The sequence below is a fragment of the Acanthisitta chloris genome, unplaced genomic scaffold (assembly GCF_000695815.1).
Source record: "Acanthisitta chloris isolate BGI_N310 unplaced genomic scaffold, ASM69581v1 scaffold14562, whole genome shotgun sequence".
NCBI classification, from domain to species: Eukaryota; Metazoa; Chordata; class Aves; order Passeriformes; family Acanthisittidae; genus Acanthisitta; species Acanthisitta chloris.
The window spans coordinates 18,536-36,160 of record NW_008659994.1 but is presented as its reverse complement, the minus strand read 5'-3'; the positions used below and the strand labels follow the sequence as shown (position 1 = coordinate 36,160).

Here is a 17,625-nt window from a genome sequence, read left to right as displayed (position 1 = left end):
TTAAGAATAAAGAGCCCAATATTTGTAGAAGGCCATTGATAGAAATAATATCTTTTTCCCACCTCATGCTATGGATCTGTATTCCTATCAAATCTTTCGTGGTTGTGCAAGTTACAGATCCAACACATAATCTTCCATGCTTTGAAGGAGTTGCTCTGAATTTTCAGTTGCCTTCTGAAGATCACTGTGTCCTTGCTGAATTTAGAAACCGAATGAGAAGGTCATAACTTTGCTCCAAGTTCCTCCAGCTCTCTCATGCTACCAGTGTATGAAGGTTCACTGTGGGTGAACACATGAATTCTCTTCTGAGTGCATCAGGTCGGAGTCTTTCTGACCATTGCTGTCCTTCATATCAGCTGCACAGTGGAGGTGTAGTCCCTAGGGTGATTGAGGGGGGCTTGTGAGGGAAAATCCATGAAATCTTAAACACATACTTTCATTCACTACCATTACAGGTCTCAGCTTCACTGAAAATCCTCCTTGGGTTTGGTTTTTTTTTTAAATTTTAAACTATTTGGTTTCAACTCAGAAGAACAGTCAAGACCTCCTTTGCTTGGTCATCAAAGGAAATTTTATTTGAGGATCTTTGTTAATATATATCATCTTTGCTGATGACTGGCAAAACAAAGTGAAAAAACTTCTGATTTTCTTTCATTACTCATTACCAAGCTAAGGGGTAGTTCCTAGTCAGTACTAGGATCCCCTATACTGGTTGGTCAGTAAGTACTGACAGTACTGTTTGGTATAATTAGTTGTATTTCATAGGGACTCCTCAAATGGGCATGATACTGATAGCCTCGTTAGCTTTGACTCCAGAACATATATATTACATTTTTCCATCCCTGAATTTCCCCTCCAGAATATTAAATCTCATTCAATACAAAGACTATGTACCAAAATCACCCTTGCTCTATTTCTCTGTCTACAGGCACTTTTTTCTATTGGTATGCTACTCACTAATGTTTAATGTTTTTCAAGAGCATCTCAAGATGTCTATTGAAGTATTTCCTACTGTGGAAGTATATTTGCTTTATTCCACTTCTGTGAATGGCACAGAAGTGTCTTTTCATGGTTCACTTCATCCTCTTTGGGGAATGTCCTATTGTTAGAGGGTCCAGAAGTCCTTGCAACGATGTCTTCTGGCATTGCATTGTAAAAACCAGGTTTTTTTCTTCAGCAATGAAGTGCAAAATTGAACAGTGGTAGCAGTGGTATGTATAAGATAAGGACCAGGAGATGCCTTAAATGTAAAGATATTCCTCATCAAACTTGACTTGTTTGGCCAAATGAAGTGGTATTTTGAAATGCAAACTGGATTGTAGTAAGTTATGACTATGACACATATCTATGACATATGAAAGTTTTCACTGGAGCACAGAGAAAAAAAATCAACCATGCCATAATATTTTAAAAAATATATTGCTCTTGGGCAAGAGTCAGGAGTAAGCAACTATTTTGTTTTACAGTTTCAACTGTTAAGCCCTTCTTAACAAAGGCTAGAAAATAAATCTATTTCGATAAATATATAATTAATTTAGATATTATATACAGCTCAGTACTGTGGTTCTTGGGTTATAAAATGAGCTGAAAGTAAAGCTTATATTCTATGAATTTACTCTTTTTATTTTGTAATGTATGAGACTATTACAGTGTTCATTTTAGGCACAGTGGTAAGGAAAACATGGATTAATAATGGAAGTGCAAGAGTACCTCCATTGTTTAATGACATTTTTTCCCTTTTTTTTTATCATACAGATATTTCACACTGCACCAGACCCCAATATTCCTCTTCCCCAACCACAGTCCCGATCAAGTTCAAGAAGGACAAGAGCAATTTGTCTCTCCACAGGTTCGCGTAAACCCAAAGGAAGATACACACCATGTCTAGCAGATCCTGACAGTACGTTTGTCTTTGCAGACTGGTTATCTTCCTTTTTATGTTTTGTCTTTTAATTTATTTGAATATGCAAGAGGTATTGTATTCCAGTAATTATAAACATTACAGATGGGTTTTCATCAGCTTTCTAACCTTTGTGAGTCACAGCCACACTGTTGAATGACTGCATTCCCTGCTTCTCTCAGATTAGGAAGGATGTTTGGTTTTAGGCAAGTTTTGCATTGCATACAGTGTTCAATATCTTTTAAAATAGACTTTGTATTCTAATCTAAATGTAGTCTGCTTTGAAACCATGAAGTTCACTATATGAAGTTCATCTCATTTGCTTGCAAAATTATTAGTAAGTTTGGGAAACTGTAAATACAGTCTTTCCTCTCCTCCTGTAATAAAGATAATTCAGTCAAGGTCAGGAGATGAAAACCATCACTTCACTATTTTCACATGCATGAAACTGTGCTAATTGATTCAAAGTCAGCTGCTGCCTAGGTTGCCAAAACCACTGAAACTTTATTCAGTTTTCTGGAATAGAAACAAACTAATATTCTTGGGAGAAGCACTATACTTATCATATGGCTGACTGTTTAACAGCAGGGAGTTATGTTTAGAATTAATTGCTGCTTGAAATGCTTATTCATTTTCATGTGGATGTGACTGTTTAAAAGTTTTACTTCATTCATTTTCATCTAATGGGCCACCACTTGCTTGCTTATGGACTGTACCAGTAGGAAGTATCGAAACTTTATAAAAGGTTAAGTTGTTAACAGTTCCCCAACTGCAAAAGACTTACAAAAGAACTTCTATGTCTCTTGGTTCCTCAAGGAGATCTACATGAAACTGGTTCATTAAGTTAGTCCACAGTTAAGGTGCATCTGTTCTTGAGGATCTGTAGTAATTCTGAAGTCTGTAATGTTAGGAAATGTATCCTCAGTGTATTCTTGCACAGGTGCTCCATTTTCTGTAGGTCTCTGTTATTGTTTCCTGGCAGTGAGAGTTTCAATACTAAATGAGAGCAATAGCTCTCTGCATATGGATTGCCAGTGTGAATGGCATGGGATCCCAAGTAAGAAGTTACATCAGTTACACTGTCCAGTGAAAAAATTGAGCAAGTTTCAGGTGGTTTTCACTATGTAACTGCAATGACTAAATACATGCATAAAAAAGGGACATTTCTGTGCAAGTATTTTATAGAGCATATGCAAACTCACACTTCTTCATTCAAACACGTCGTGTCCAAGTGACTTGGTGCCAAATAGATCTTACCCAAGAACTCTCCACTTGTGCTGAACGTTCTAGGATTCTGGGAAGTACTAGATAGTTTTAAGTCATTATTTAAATGAAGCACAGACACAGCTATATTTGAGGAAATTAAGGAGATCTGTATAGCATGAGAAAATGAGATACAAGTTTCAAATAGTAGGGAATGATAGAAAATTATAGAAAATGCATCTGACAAAAAATACGTCAGCCAGACTTGCAGTTTTCAAGGGACTGATGGTCTGTGAAGGGGCAAGATGAGGAACAATCTCATCTGGAATACAAGAATTTTTCTGGAAGTGGACAGGGTATTTCACACTGCCGTACCAATGGCACTACTGTTTTCAGATCCACTCACGGTGCAAGTCACTGGTATTTGTGACCTTATCTGAAGTACTGTGTATGGTTATGTCAACATTTTGCTAAGGATATTGAAACATTTGGAGGCACAAGCAGCTCTGTCGTGCTGATAGGTAGACTTCTGTGTGGTTGAAGAATATGTGTTCACTGCTTTGAAATCTGCAAATCATCTCCTAGCTTTTGGGGGAAAAAGTCCAATAGGAAACTCATTAGACTGAAACCAGTCTTCAAAATAATTCAGCCCTTACAGTATTATAGACCAATCCTTCCTCAGTTCTGATGAGTATTTCTGCCTTTGTATCATATCAGCATATTTTTCAAGCATACCAGCATGTATTATATTAGAATATTTCTCTAGGATATTCCTACTTTTTGTCGCATAAGCTTATTGAAAACAAGATCAGTACAAAGATTTTTGTGTGAGTAGGTAAATTTCCCTAATGTCAGTCTAATTAAAGAAATTAATCAGATGTTCAAAAGTCCAGTCATAAATAAATAAGTTGTATTCCTTCCTTTTTCTCTTCCCCATCCTCCCTTCTCCTTAGGTGACTCATACAGCAGTAGCCCGGACAGCACTCCCATGGGCAGCATCGAATCTCTCTCTTCTCACTCCTCTGAGCAGAACAGCACCACCAAGTGCACACCGTCACAGCTGAGGGAGAAATCAGGAGGGATTCCATGGATTGCATCTCCCCCTTCTTCTAATGGCCAGAAAAGTTCAGGCCTGTGGACTACAAGTCCAGAATCCTCATCAAAGGAGGATGCGACCAAAACAGATGTGGAGTCAGACTGCCAAAGTGTAGCTTCTGTCACTGGACCAGACAATGCCTCTTCACCAACAGACCTGACCAAAAAGAGTTCTTACAGTCTGTCTGGGCTGAAAAGGTCTTCAGCATCTTCCCTTAGATCAATTCCATCAGCTGAAGGTAATTTCCAAAGTCTTCTAGTACATCCGTGTTTACTGTGACACGTAAGAAAACAAGAGCTGCATCTGAAAGTTAATGATAGTAATTAATCTTCATTATTTATTTTTTGTGGTATGTTCTTTCAGTTTTCGAACTGCTTCTGACATATTTCCATTGCTTGTTACCTGCACAGTTCACACAGCTTAAAAGATATAAATGTTTCTCAGAATTGAGATTACTCTCTATCTTGCTATGGTTCATCTGTGAATTAGAATTTATGGTATAGAATAGTACTGTAGATTAGCAGTATTAATAATATAGGTGTCATTTTTATAATTTGGGATCTCTTTATGCTATGACAGCTTTTAAAGCGTTATTAATCATCAGTTGTTCTTGGGTATAAAGAAAGAGAGAAGCAGATGCAGTTCTTGTCTTGCAGAACATATATGCAAACTAGGCAGCAGTCCACAGATGGGTCACCTTAAAGGACACATTTGGCCATGCCCTGTATTAACTGAAAGGACTTCTTTGTGTGTGTGATACAGGCTGTGCACCTATAGATTGGTTTTATCAGGTTACAGTAGCAATTGTTTCAGGCAAATTATGGTCATTTATTCCTAAGTATATTTTTCAAACTGCATGAAGCTTCTGTGGACACCAAAATACTAATTCTTACAAATTTCATTGTGTGTGCTGCTTTGATCAGTTAACTTCCTGAGAACTCTTCGAAAGGGATTTTTTGTTTTACAGTTTTGTGCAATGTGTTACTTTATAAATGGTTTTATTGTCGTTTTTTAGTGAATGTACTGTCTTGCCATTTAAGTGCAATGTAATATTTTAGTCTTCACAATTCTAATGTCGTTTCTTCATTCTTGCTGTTTGTCCTTTTCTCCTGAAAGGCTGTTTCTTCTCTTTCTTAGTATGGGTCTTAGTGTCTGTACTCCCCCCCAGGAAAAAACAAAACAAAACAAAACAAAAAACCACCAGAAAAACCCAAAACCTACCAACAACAGCATGCATGTTCCACATCTTGTGAAACAACTTCAGATTAGCTTTAATACTCCTTATAATGTGATTGTTTTCTTTAGGTAACAAAAGCTGCAGTGGATCTATACAGAGCTTATCTTCAACAGATACCAAAGATACACTCAAGGCTCCACCAAACCCTGATTTGCCTCCCAAAATGTGCAGGAGATTAAGATTAGATACTGCATCAAGTAATGGTTATCAAAGACCAGGATCTGTGTAAGTCATTACGGCACTTTGGAGACTTGTGTTGTTACAATATTGTCTGCTATAAAGTGATTACAGAGAGGTATATAACTAGTTGAAAAAGCATCCGTGGATACTTGATTTTAATACTTCTGTCGTTGTGAATTATTTATCTAGTTTTGTCTAAATTGTAAACAGCACGAAGTCTGTTGAAAGCCTCCCATTGACTTTATTAGACTACAGAGAAGGTCTGTAATGAAGAAATGTATCTTTGGAAAGTGATTAGTATTATTATCTCTGGTTCTTCTGGATTTTATTGTTTCAAGGAGCAAAAATGCTTCTAACTGCCCATGCTGTTACATCAAGAAGCTGGTCAGATTTTATTTGTATAAGTCCAAAAGTGGAGGAAGAAAAAAACAACCCAAAACCCCTTCTGCTCTGAAATTTCTTTGGTTGCTGCATGTTAAACACTTGATTTCTATCTGTTGAGTTTTGAGGAATTTTTTTAGGCCGAGAAAAGGATAATTCTAAGTAATAGAAGTTATAATTTATTCTACTGAGATTTGGGTTAGCAGTGTTTCTCACTGCTTTTAGCAGACTTAAAAGTCAGAAGATTTTTGCTGTAATCTTGACTTTGGCCCAGGCTATCTCTGTCCCCATGAACAAGTGATTTCCAGATCTACAGAGCACCGGGAAGTTTTCCAAATACTGCAGATACCATTCAGCACCATCACTTTTTAAACTGGAAGGGATCACCATAGTAATTCAAAGGCTCTTGTTTCTTAGTTAAACAGAGAATCATACACAGCTCAGAGTTCCAGCATGATAATTACCGATTGTCAGTAAAAGCATTTTCAATATCTATTGGCCATACATTAATAGAATTTTAATCATAGGATGTTGAGGTTTCCATTGTTGATTCAGCAAAGCGCCAGAGCATGTGGAAGTTAGGAAATTAGGTTATGCCCTTAAGAATTCTGCTGAATAGGGATGTAAATTCAGTTTTTTAATTTCCTCTGTCTCTATAAGTGAATAACTGCAACAAGTTTTTTGAATGTCCATGTCTTTAGATGGTTAAAAGTGAAACTAGTCTGTGTATTTAATTAATGGGTGAAGTATAAAGCAAGGTGGTGCTTTTATTTTCAGAGTGGCTGCAAGGGCACAGTTGTTTGAAAGTGCTGGTTCACTTAAACAAGTTTCTTCAGGACGGTAAGCACTTCATAATATTTAAGATTCTGTAAAATCCTTTCTGTTTTGCTGTCTTCAAAGATTGAAATAGAAGTGTTGGAGCTTTGATCTGTGTCATAGGGCATGTGAAATTTTTGTGGCTTATTAAACTCATAATTTCTTCAAAAGAAAGCTAAATGCAGTAGAGAATAACAGCCAATCTGACAATTCTCTCACCTGGGAGAATTGCAGTGAAAGATGCTTGGGTCAGTGGTCTGCTTAAGGACACAGCTACAAGAGTAAACTAGCAGGATTTAAATTAGGATGAGGGTGCTGTACTTAGTCCATACAGCTATTTGTATATACCTGCTTTCAGCAGAGTAACAAACATTTTTGGGGATTTGCTTATATAGGCAGGTCTTGAATAGCATCTACGTTAGAAAGTTCAGGGTTAAGCTGATCAGGATTTCTGTCCCTACAATCACACCTTCCATGCCTCAATATCTGCCTGGGGAAACTGTTACCCTTTCTTCTTGATAAGTGTGCAGCTGGAATTATTGACATTTTCTTTAAAATTGTTTGCATTTGTTTGATGGATTTGATTCATTCTTATAATAAATGAATTTAGAATGTTCCGATAATTGTCTAGGAAGCAGTATCTTCTGTACATTATTACCCTCCTTAAAATTAATAGACTAAAGCAGATAAATAAGTGGATGTGGGAAAAAAGTCTGTCTCTCTTTCCACTGTCCCTGCTTTTCAAGTTCTTTTAGACAGATTCTTGTCCATCACTTTACTCACTGATACACCAGGCTCTTACTAGAACTGTTGAGCAATGAAAAGATTATGTTAATCCATGGATCCAAATGTAGTAACCTAAAGTAGCACAGCTGTAAAGCAAGATGCCCACATGCTGAGACATGTCCTCGTGGAATGTGGCTGTCCTCTCTGACAGATCTAGCAGGGGAGAGAAAGAGAAAGCTGACCTGCAAAGACCACTGATGCTGTGAGAAAAGCAGCTTACAGGAATCAAAGCTGTTCTTGTTTTGTGTACTACATGATCTGTAAGATGACCAAAAAAGAGGGTGGTAGGGGAGGAGAGGAGTATGAAAAGAGCAGAGCAATAATTTAAGGAAGGAAAGTATAAATGAAACAACTGAAATATTCTTAAGCCAGTGCCTTAAGCCAAAAGCAATGACTGCTTCACCAGTCCTGCCTCTTTTCACCTCCAACACTGTTCCTTCTCTTATTTTTTATTACTTCCTTCTTGCAGACTCTCCCCTGTTGTTCCCTCCCCTGTGTCACCTGTATCTGTGTATAGAAAGCATGTAAGAAGCAAAACTCTGACAAAGGAAAAATGCAGCAATTTGGTAATGGATATGGAGAGCAGATAACAAAGCCGAAAACACTGAAAGGCTGAATAGCTCCTCTACTTCAGCCTTCCTAAGAAGGCAGAAGAGCAACAGTAACGAGGAGAATGGAAAATGAAAGGTCAGCAGGCAAAATGAGGAAGAAATGTGAAGTAGCTCAGCTTCTTCTTGTAGTGCTGCTTGTCTGGATGCAATTTTGCAGTTCAGAGCCAGCTTTTATCTATGTGCATGTTATGAACATGAAGGCTGATTTAAAGCCTTAGGATAGTCATATTTTTTCCTCTCAAGTATGCAGAAATCATGGTAATTACATCTTGATCAACCCAGTAGAAAGGCCTCCTGTGTTCATAACTCTACTATCCGATGAGTATATGCAGGACATATACTCACGTAAGACAAACTATTTTTATGCTGCCTGGTTTGATACCAGAAATAATCAACTCAAGACAGTGTTGGACTCTGTCCAGGGGTAATTTACCTTGCTAAAATAACTAGTTTTGAAATTTTAAGCCTCTGCTTACCTATGCATTATAGAATTTAAGTAGCTTCATCCCTGCTTGAAGCATCTGTTGTCTGTTGTGGTCATTTGTACATTAGGCAGATCAAAAGTACCTATATGGCTTTGCAGTCTCACATTGTTTTCTGTATTCCAGCAGATAGTTTTGCACTTGATGTTTTACCATCACAGTGGCCTGGTCCTACTTAATTCCTTCTTCCAAGCAGTCTTTACAACCATGCTTTCTGACTTTGTATAGTGTGATAGCTCTATCATGAGTGTGTCCCCTTTTTTAATGCTGGGACATTATTTGACCTGTTTTCTCTCGTATACATGAGTACATTCCCCCGCAGCACTACAGATTTTTTTAGTCAGAAAGACAACGAGAGACCACAGTACATATGTTAGTATTGAACAGGGAAGACCAAACTGTTATGCCTGGCCTAGCCTGTGCTCTCTTTTTATTATTCATCAGTCTCCCTCACTGTGCTGTTATGCTGTGTAGACTGAGACCAGTATCTGTTGCTAATCTTGTATGCACTTGAAAAAGGTGAAGGTGTTTTCTCCCTATTTTCACAAATATTGCATGTAGATAATAGAAATTCCCTAACACATAATCCCTGATGCTACATTTACTTGACTTTGATTTAAAGGTACAGAGAAAGTCAAGTCTCCTGAAGTGAGAAACTGCATTATAAGAAGAATTTTCATTAGAAAAGCATACCTAGAAAAATGGGAAGGAGGAATAGGTGACAGCAAATGGCTCTACCTGTCAGCAGGATCTCTAGGTACCAGGCCAGGACTTTAATAGGAGTAGACTGAATATGAAGCCCATGCTTCCCTGCCAACCATATGATTAAATATCCTTTTTCAGTCATTCTTCTGTTTTTATTTTCATGCTATGTTTTGCATTTCCTTAAACACTTGGAATGTCTTGCGCAGACCAGACTGATGGTTTCTACTCAAACTGCCATCTCCAGGGCTCTATAAACCTTTCTTCTTCCTGTAGGATAATATTAACTGATGAGTCATCTGAGAGAGGTTAATATGTTTTCCCTCATTCGTTTCTGACTTCTGGCTTTGTCTTGCTAGACTTAAAACTCATTAGGGCAGGAGCATGTTTTAAAGCTTGTTTATATCTTTCAAAATAGTTACTATTTTTAGGGCCTCAGGTATTGTTGACTTCATGTAGTCAAGCAAAAGAATTTATGATCTGATGGGTACTGATCTTTTGACTGCTAGTACGTTTATCATTATGGGCTCAAAACAAACATAATAGAAAGTAAGAAAGTGAAAAATGCATTTTTCTCATCCAGAGTCAATCCAGTAAAGTCATGGAAAGCAGGAACTTCTAGGAAATGTGGGTATCATTTTCTGAAGGGGTTTTTTTTTTCTGTCTGCCCTTAACAACCTGAATCACACTCTTTTCAGGTTATTAGCATCACCTTAAGAGAACTATAACAGATCATTGTGATGTTATCACATGCTTTTTAACAAACAGCCTTGTTTATAGGGAGGACAACATTAACACTGTAAGAATGTTCATTTTTGTAATCACAAGCAAAATGCCCAAGAACCTGCAAGCCCTTTTCATGGTCAGTGCTTCCAGCTGGATAGAGTTACAGTGAGTTATAACTAGTATGAGAGCCTAAATAACCTAATCAAGTGTGGTGACAATAACCAGGGGCTTGAAAATTGCTCCAGAGCTATGAGTAAATATTCTTAAAATCTGTGCCTTGTTACACCATCATAGATGGTTTGTAGATGACATTGGGATGTAATTGCATCAGGAGCAAGGTGATGGTAAGAATCCTGTAATTAGCTTTTGAGAAACTGACTTCTTGTGTTTCTGTATCTGTCTAAATGTCGGATTCTGAGAAGCTTTCTCTTTCCAGAACGGATCATTTTAGAAGTCTTTTCTAATCTTAACAATTCTATGATTCTTTAATGCTAAGGCAGAGTCCGTGTTTTCTTATCTTGTTTTACTTTTAAGGTAAACATTAGGATCAGGTAAAATTGGAAGTTGAAAACAGAATAGTTTAGTAGACATAAGAGAATACAGAAGAAAATCGTGTTTATTCCCTTAACTTTTTTGAAGGGCAGTAAAAAAAAAAGGTCATATTTCAAGAATAACTTAAATAATTCTGGCTCACATTTAAATTTTGCCTTAAATGTCTTTTGTCACAGTATTGCTCAGGTGTCCCGTTCTTAACATGGGCACCTGGCTTGATGGTTGTGTTATTCAGGTTCAAAACGATCCCTGTGCTTTAGTAAATTCATTACCTATTACCTTACATTCATTGTAATGATAGTCATTGCTTACAGTTACTCTACTGTTTTATATGTGTAAAATCCATGATTATGCCACACAAGTGTATTAGGTTTGCATGACATGAGGTCATGCCAGGGTAACCCACCACAACAGGCAATAACTGTTTTGTCATACTGTTACTGATTTGGGTCAGTATAAATAGAACAGCTTTAGTGCTCTTTGTTGACTTTGAGGAAAATGAGATTAATTCATTTCTAGTTTGCACATTACCTTCAGTAAAGTTATCTAATCTCCTTCTGTATATTTTAGTATATATTATGTAGATCATTGTATATAAATTTGTATGGATTATACAGAGTAATGAATATTCACACCTGTCTTGTCGACCGTGCATGGCAACTTCTTCATAACAGGAGGCACCAAAGAGTAGTCTTCCAAAAATGCTACCCAGAGCAGTCTACATCAGCCAGAGAGCAAGCTAACATTTAAGCAAAGTGGACAAACAGGGATCCAGTGCTCATCTTGTTCTAGTTAGCTGTGGAGGTGTAAGCAGAATGACAGTACTAAAAATACAACATTTTTCCAGCATCTTGAAAATAAGCTGCCCTTGAATATCGCAGGCACAACTCAAAATTCTTGATTTCCTCTGAAAATCTCATCCTGAGAGTGTAGCCCTTGATGAGTCATTTGCTTACTGAAGGTGAAAGTAAAACATGCTCTTTAGTCATAAATCAGCTTCAGAGAACCATAAGAAAAGCTTTTTCTTCAGATGGAGAAATCAGTTCTGGAAAGCTCACACATATAAACTTTGGAATATGTCCATCCACTCTCACCCTTTGAAAGATTCAGGTGAACAATGCTAATGTTTATCATGAGGCACTGTTAATTCATCGAATTTACAACTCTTGTTATCTCACTGTTCTGGGAGAAAGACATGATAGATTACGTGTCACTTGCATATACACAGTCTTGGAAAGTATGCAAAAAATGTTAAACTTCACCACAGGTCACATATTGGGTCATTGAGATAAATCCTGGCTAGAAGGAAAGCTGAATTGGCAACTCCCCATCACATTAAACAAAGGTGAAATAATCAACAAGTTCATCTTCAGTTGGTATAATGTGGGTTTAAAGAAATTCATAGAAACTGATGGCTCATCTAAAATTACTCTGAGTGTATAAATTAAAGTCAAGGTATTAGGTAAAGTGCAGGAATCTAGGGAGAACTACTATTTTCCATTGTCATATTCAAACCCTCATTTTGTGCATTGCAGAATCATAGTGCTGGAAGCCAAGTGGTGACTTTTTCTGTCCTCCTTTTCTGGAATAGAATTATTACTCCTTTTTGTCTCATGTTTACCTTCCATGTATTATTCTCCTCTGTAGACCAATCAATGATAGTTTCTTGCAAGTCATGTTTTTCAACCTTTAATGGCTCAATGATCACTTTTGAATTGTCTCCAGGCAGTCCATGACTTGCTTCAAGCAGTATGCTAAGTTCAGTCCTCATTTGAATGACAGCTTCATTTTAAAAGTTCAAATTATATTCCCGTTTAAACATCTAAGTAGGATATTGGTCTGTTTTCTGCAATAACATGCTTGTTAACTCCAGTAAGCTTGAAGTTAATATCTACTATAATTCTACTCCTCTGAACTGCTGTGTAGCTAGTCATTATCATACTGCATTTGTGCAGCTGATTATTCCTGCACTTTCCAGGTTTTAACTTATTTTTTTTATACTTTTTTCCTTGATACTTCATTTATCGCAAGCCTGTAATTTTTTCTTTCAGACAAGCAAAAGCCATGTATTCCTGTAAGGCTGAGCATAGTCATGAGCTGTCTTTTCCACAGGGGGCAATATTTTCCAATGGTAAGATATGTTTTACATTCCCTTATTATATTAAATATATATATATAAAAAAATGAACTGTATCCACAAAATGAGGATGTCATTCCATTTTCAGCTCTCATGTTTTTCCCTGATTTTTCAATTGCTCTTGAATAAATACCACTTAAATAAATATGTGAAGCATGTATAGGATTTTTTAACAGTGTTAATTGTATGTATGTTTTTTTTGCAGTGTATCCATCAGTGGAACCAGGCTGGTTAAAAGCAACCTATGAAGGCAAAACAGGACTAGTTCCTGAGAATTATGTTGTCTTCCTCTAGCAATCTTTAGTGGACAGCAATATCTTCATGGTATCCATGGTAACAAATAATAAGCACTATGATTTTTATCTGACACAGATATGGGATCAGCCCCTTAGCTGAGTGGTAGATTTCCTTCAGATGCTGCAGCTGCAGGTTACACAGCTCCCTGTCAAAGGAACAGAATGTAATGAAACAGTTAACAGTTTCTGTACTGAAGACGGTACTCTGTTTAAATAACTTCCATTGTTTGCAGAAGGTTGTTCTGTTCTTCTTTCATGGGTAAGGAACACTAGAGCAATAAAATAAAAAAAAAGTTGCTATTTAGCTGCAGACTTTCAGGTCCAAGGATGTTGTTCACAGAAGTGTGAAATTTAGACGCAATGCACTCTATGACATTTCTCGCAGTCTGTGTTTTTTAATATGGAAAATCATGCGCTTTTTCATAATGTAAGTACTGCTTCTCTTGTGATCTGAATTCTCCCTCAGAAAGCTTGATTCTCAAATTAGTCCTAATCATTTCAAATAAGAAATGAGTTTTCCGTAAATCAGAAGTTTTAACTTCTGTTAGTCGTTGAGATTACAATATGGTATAGGATTTATGCAGCTGTTAATATCAGTTTATGCACTGCCTGAGCAGAGAGTGCTCATTCAAAATGTGATATGTTTAATGAATGTTTCATTCAAATAACTTCTTAGATTTATTTCCTTCTTTCTTTCTGAATCAGTGTAGATAATATTAACAACTTCTATTTCGATTATACTCATCATCTGGAAGATATTCTCAGTATATCTCTGAACAACATCTGTAGAAAACAAGGAGATGCTGAATCTGGACTGATGGGTAGTCATGTGAAATGAGCAGTGAAAAACAGCAGTATGTTTTGAAATCTGAGATAAATTGCAACTGATTCTTTTTCCAACTTTTGCCATTGCAAATAAGACAAATGGCCTGTGAAGTAGCCAGTTTTATGAGCCATGAATGCTGAAAGCTCCTTGTAGCAATAAAAGTATTTAGTATTGTTTCTCCTGACTTCTGCTAAAATATTTCTCAAAGATTTCTCTTGCTTCACAGAATAAAATAATCTTGACTTTTCAAAAGTGTTGTAAAGACCAATTTATTGATCCTGGTAGGACTGAAGAGAAAAAAACCTCCAAAAGTCAAAAAAAACCCCAAAACATAAGCAGCTCTCTCAGTCAGCATCTTTCTTGTACACCTTGAGGGAAAACATGCACTGCTTGCTTGGATACTTGCCATACCTGTTTGAAAACCAAGATATTTAACCTCTGTATTAGTATCTCTTCAGCATTAGTGCTTCCAAAAGAATTCACTGTTTCATAAAACTATCTAGGCTTAGTTTCATAGACCTGTCAAGGCTAAGTTCTTTCTTTAGTAACAGAAATCAACATACAAACCTGTTAATTTCTAAGTTTTACACTACTTCCAGTAAGTTTAAGGGCAAAATTTTATTAGGACTAAAAACATCAGTAATCTTTTAATTGTATATTTTGTCTTTCCATAGCCTTTTTCTTGTTTAAATTAGAAAATAACATTTATTGCCAGCATAAAGAAGCACGTCAGAACATTCTTTACTTATATGTAGTGCATGATTTCTTCAGAGCAATTCTCTGTTGGAATTCAGGCTGGTGGCAGAAGCCTGCTGGATCCCTCTCCTCACTAATTCAAGTATCAAGTGGTCATCAGGAAAGAAGACAGGCTCAAAATACATCCTTCCAAAAATGGTCTAGCTTTTCAGAGCAGGAGTCTGGACAAGACTAACTGCAGGCAGTTGCAGACAGACCCCTTGAATTAGTGACTGAGTGATCTGGGTACTTTCTTCACTCTAAACAGTTCCATTAAGTTCCTAACCATGTTTCACTTCATCTTAAGGCCAGACTGTGCTCAGTGCATTGTGATGAAGGGTTGTTCCAGATGTCACTGGCAGTGAAAGTGGACACTGTGTGCTCATCTAATTTGCCCAGAACAGATGTGAAAGGAAGTGAAGGTCTTTTCTCACCGGATTGAGTTTGTCTTCATTTTAAGGCATGCCAAGTTTTCTTGGGTTAAGCTGTGTCTGAAACTGCCATTACCCTGAGAAGATCAGCATAGTTTTGGTTATGTTTTGCTGTGTTTCACAATCTGAAAACTGCAGGCTCTTAAAAGGCTTGCCTCTTGTGACCTTCCCAGGAGGTGCTCCTGCAGGCAAAAAGGAGCAGAAAGGGAAGAGAGCTTCGAGCAGAGGCAGAGAAATGCAGTGGTCTGGGGGAAATATCCCAACTTCTGTCTGTTGCAGGAGGTCAGTGGCAAACCTGTATCATTCTTTGATGACCCCTCATACCTCTTAGGGCAATTTAATTGTTGTGAAATTCTTGAGGAGTGGTGAAATAGAAAATGTTTGCTCTTGCTTGCTTTGTTTTGGCCTGATTCAGAAATAAGCAGAAATAAACCCTAATCTTAGGTAATTTCACATCCACTGTATATTTCTCACAATTCTCCAATATTATGTTATGAAAGCAGCTGATCTGAGTGTGAGGTAGAGGACTCAAAGATGCCAAATTCATTAAAAATTTTGTAAAAATGCAAAGTTCAGTTACAGCCTAAGCAAGTAAAGCCTGTGAGTGCTGAGGGAAAGGTTGTAGAAAGACCTGGAGGAATACCTGTGTAGGAGAGATGTTTTGTCTGTTCCCATGCATTCATCTCATGTTAGACACAAAATTGGATTGCAGAAGGCAACTTCCTAAGAAACTGGATTCCGTTCACGTGCTGCTCACAATTTTCCTCTGCAAGACTCTGCAACTTTTTCAGGCTCTTCTTCTGAACTAGCCATAAACAATTTAAAAGTAGTTTAGCTTTAAAATGGCATTTCCATCTGAGAAAAGGTTATGCCCATTCTTACTTACAGTTAGCCACTCACTCTCCAGGAGTAGGGTTTTTCATTTCTTGAAATCTTCTGTGGTTTTTCTTTTCCTCTCCTCTGCAGCACATAGAAGCACTTTCTGTATAATCTCACTGCTGGGATGTGGATGCCCCAGCTCTTCCCTGACTTTCTAGAGGGAGTTTATCTCTACAAGAAGCTGTACAGTGAACCATAAAGTTAAATAACTAGGGTTGCCAAGACTGAGGGGAGAGGGTAGCACCAAATATCTAATGATGATAGTCTCAGGCCTGACGAAAAATCCTTGCTGATAATAGCAAAGGATCAGAAATCCATAAAACATTTAAAGAAGATCTATCTTGATAGTGCCTTACTGGAAAATTAGGCAATCTGAACTAAATTAGTTCATAGTATTGATTTACTGTTTTTTATAAGTCAGATTCACTCTACAAGCAAAGGTTTCACAATTTTTATAATAATTATTATCCTTCCTAAACAGATGCAGCAGGTTTTATATCAAATATTGCTCTAGAACTCAAGGTAGAAGACACATTGTGATTGCTTTTGTATTGTGGAAAAAATGTCAGTAACCACAACATATAACTAGCTCTGGTTTTTTTTCTTTGTCAAACCTTTTGATACGTGTTGCAGCACAACACAAATCAAATTAATAGTGTGAAGGACTGATATATTGTATGATAAATATGTAAAGTATATTAATATTTTATATTCACACTCTTTATTAATGATGATAAAGATTAATTTTGTGTGTGTGTATTTCCTATGAGTTCAGTATTAAAATGTCCTTGCCATACTTTGGCATTTAGAGTTATATGTAACAAAACTCTTAAATTAAACCACAGCTATCACTTATTTCCCTAACTAATCTATAATGTTCATTGTACAGTTATTTCTGGGAAAAAAAAAAGATGCACAGATTTGCTGACCAGTGCTATTCTATGATAGTAATAGTAACTTATTTTCCTTTTGTATATTTTCTGATGCTAATCTCTATTCTTTGTCTGTAATTGGATTAAATTGTAATGTGCCTTTAAGAAAGACGTGTTAGGAAATGAAAAATTGAAAAATTCTGCAGTTCAGAAAAATAATTGCAACAAAAAAAAGCACTCTGTGGCAGTAATTGGATTTTTTTTTTGGTTAACTTTTCTCCCCTGGCCTATTATATACTTAATAAGATTGCATCAGAATAAATAATGAAACTAAAAAGCACATTGTTCTTCATACTCCTTTTCTAAGGCAGAGTTTGTGCAATTTTGTATTGAGCAGCAAAAAGAGAAATCCCAGTACAGGAGGACATCCTCCAGATTGGGGTGGATCTTCTCTGCTGATGCAAGCTCTCAAAGCTCTAGTGAAGTCAAAGACATCTTAGGCAATTTATAGTGAGGGTTTGCTGGCCCGAAGGCCCCAAAAAGGAGAGGGAATATTTTGTTAATGGGGTAGTCCATGATATAGCTTGGCATTGTCCTTTGTTTCAGCAGAGTGCCCTGTATGAATCACTCAGTGACCAGGGATCAAGCTATAGGCCATGTTAGTCTTGCTCTTCCCAGTCACAGAGCCCTGACAGCTGTGCTGCCATGGCCCTTCCAGTTCCTGCTCATGCTAAAGTCAGACTGTCGATCAAGCTGTATCACTACCCATTGCGACGT

At 37.1% G+C, this 17,625-nt stretch overlaps 1 protein-coding gene across 1 annotated transcript in view; it reads left to right on the top strand.

Moving 5' to 3' along the window:
* The window catches only part of ARHGAP42 (Rho GTPase activating protein 42), a gene marked incomplete at its 5' end in the record, with an annotated part of 65,664 nt that extends 52,057 nt beyond the window's left edge, over window positions 1–13,607 (top strand). Inside the window, 6 exons of the mRNA XM_009069638.1 lie at window positions 1,756–1,900; window positions 4,057–4,437; window positions 5,505–5,661; window positions 6,775–6,837; window positions 12,724–12,803; window positions 13,015–13,607. Of these exons, the coding sequence (XP_009067886.1) occupies window positions 1,756–1,900; window positions 4,057–4,437; window positions 5,505–5,661; window positions 6,775–6,837; window positions 12,724–12,803; window positions 13,015–13,103 (915 nt within the window). The remainder of the gene's footprint in view (window positions 1–1,755; window positions 1,901–4,056; window positions 4,438–5,504; window positions 5,662–6,774; window positions 6,838–12,723; window positions 12,804–13,014) is intronic.
* Window positions 13,608–17,625: the final 4,018 nt, after the last annotated feature.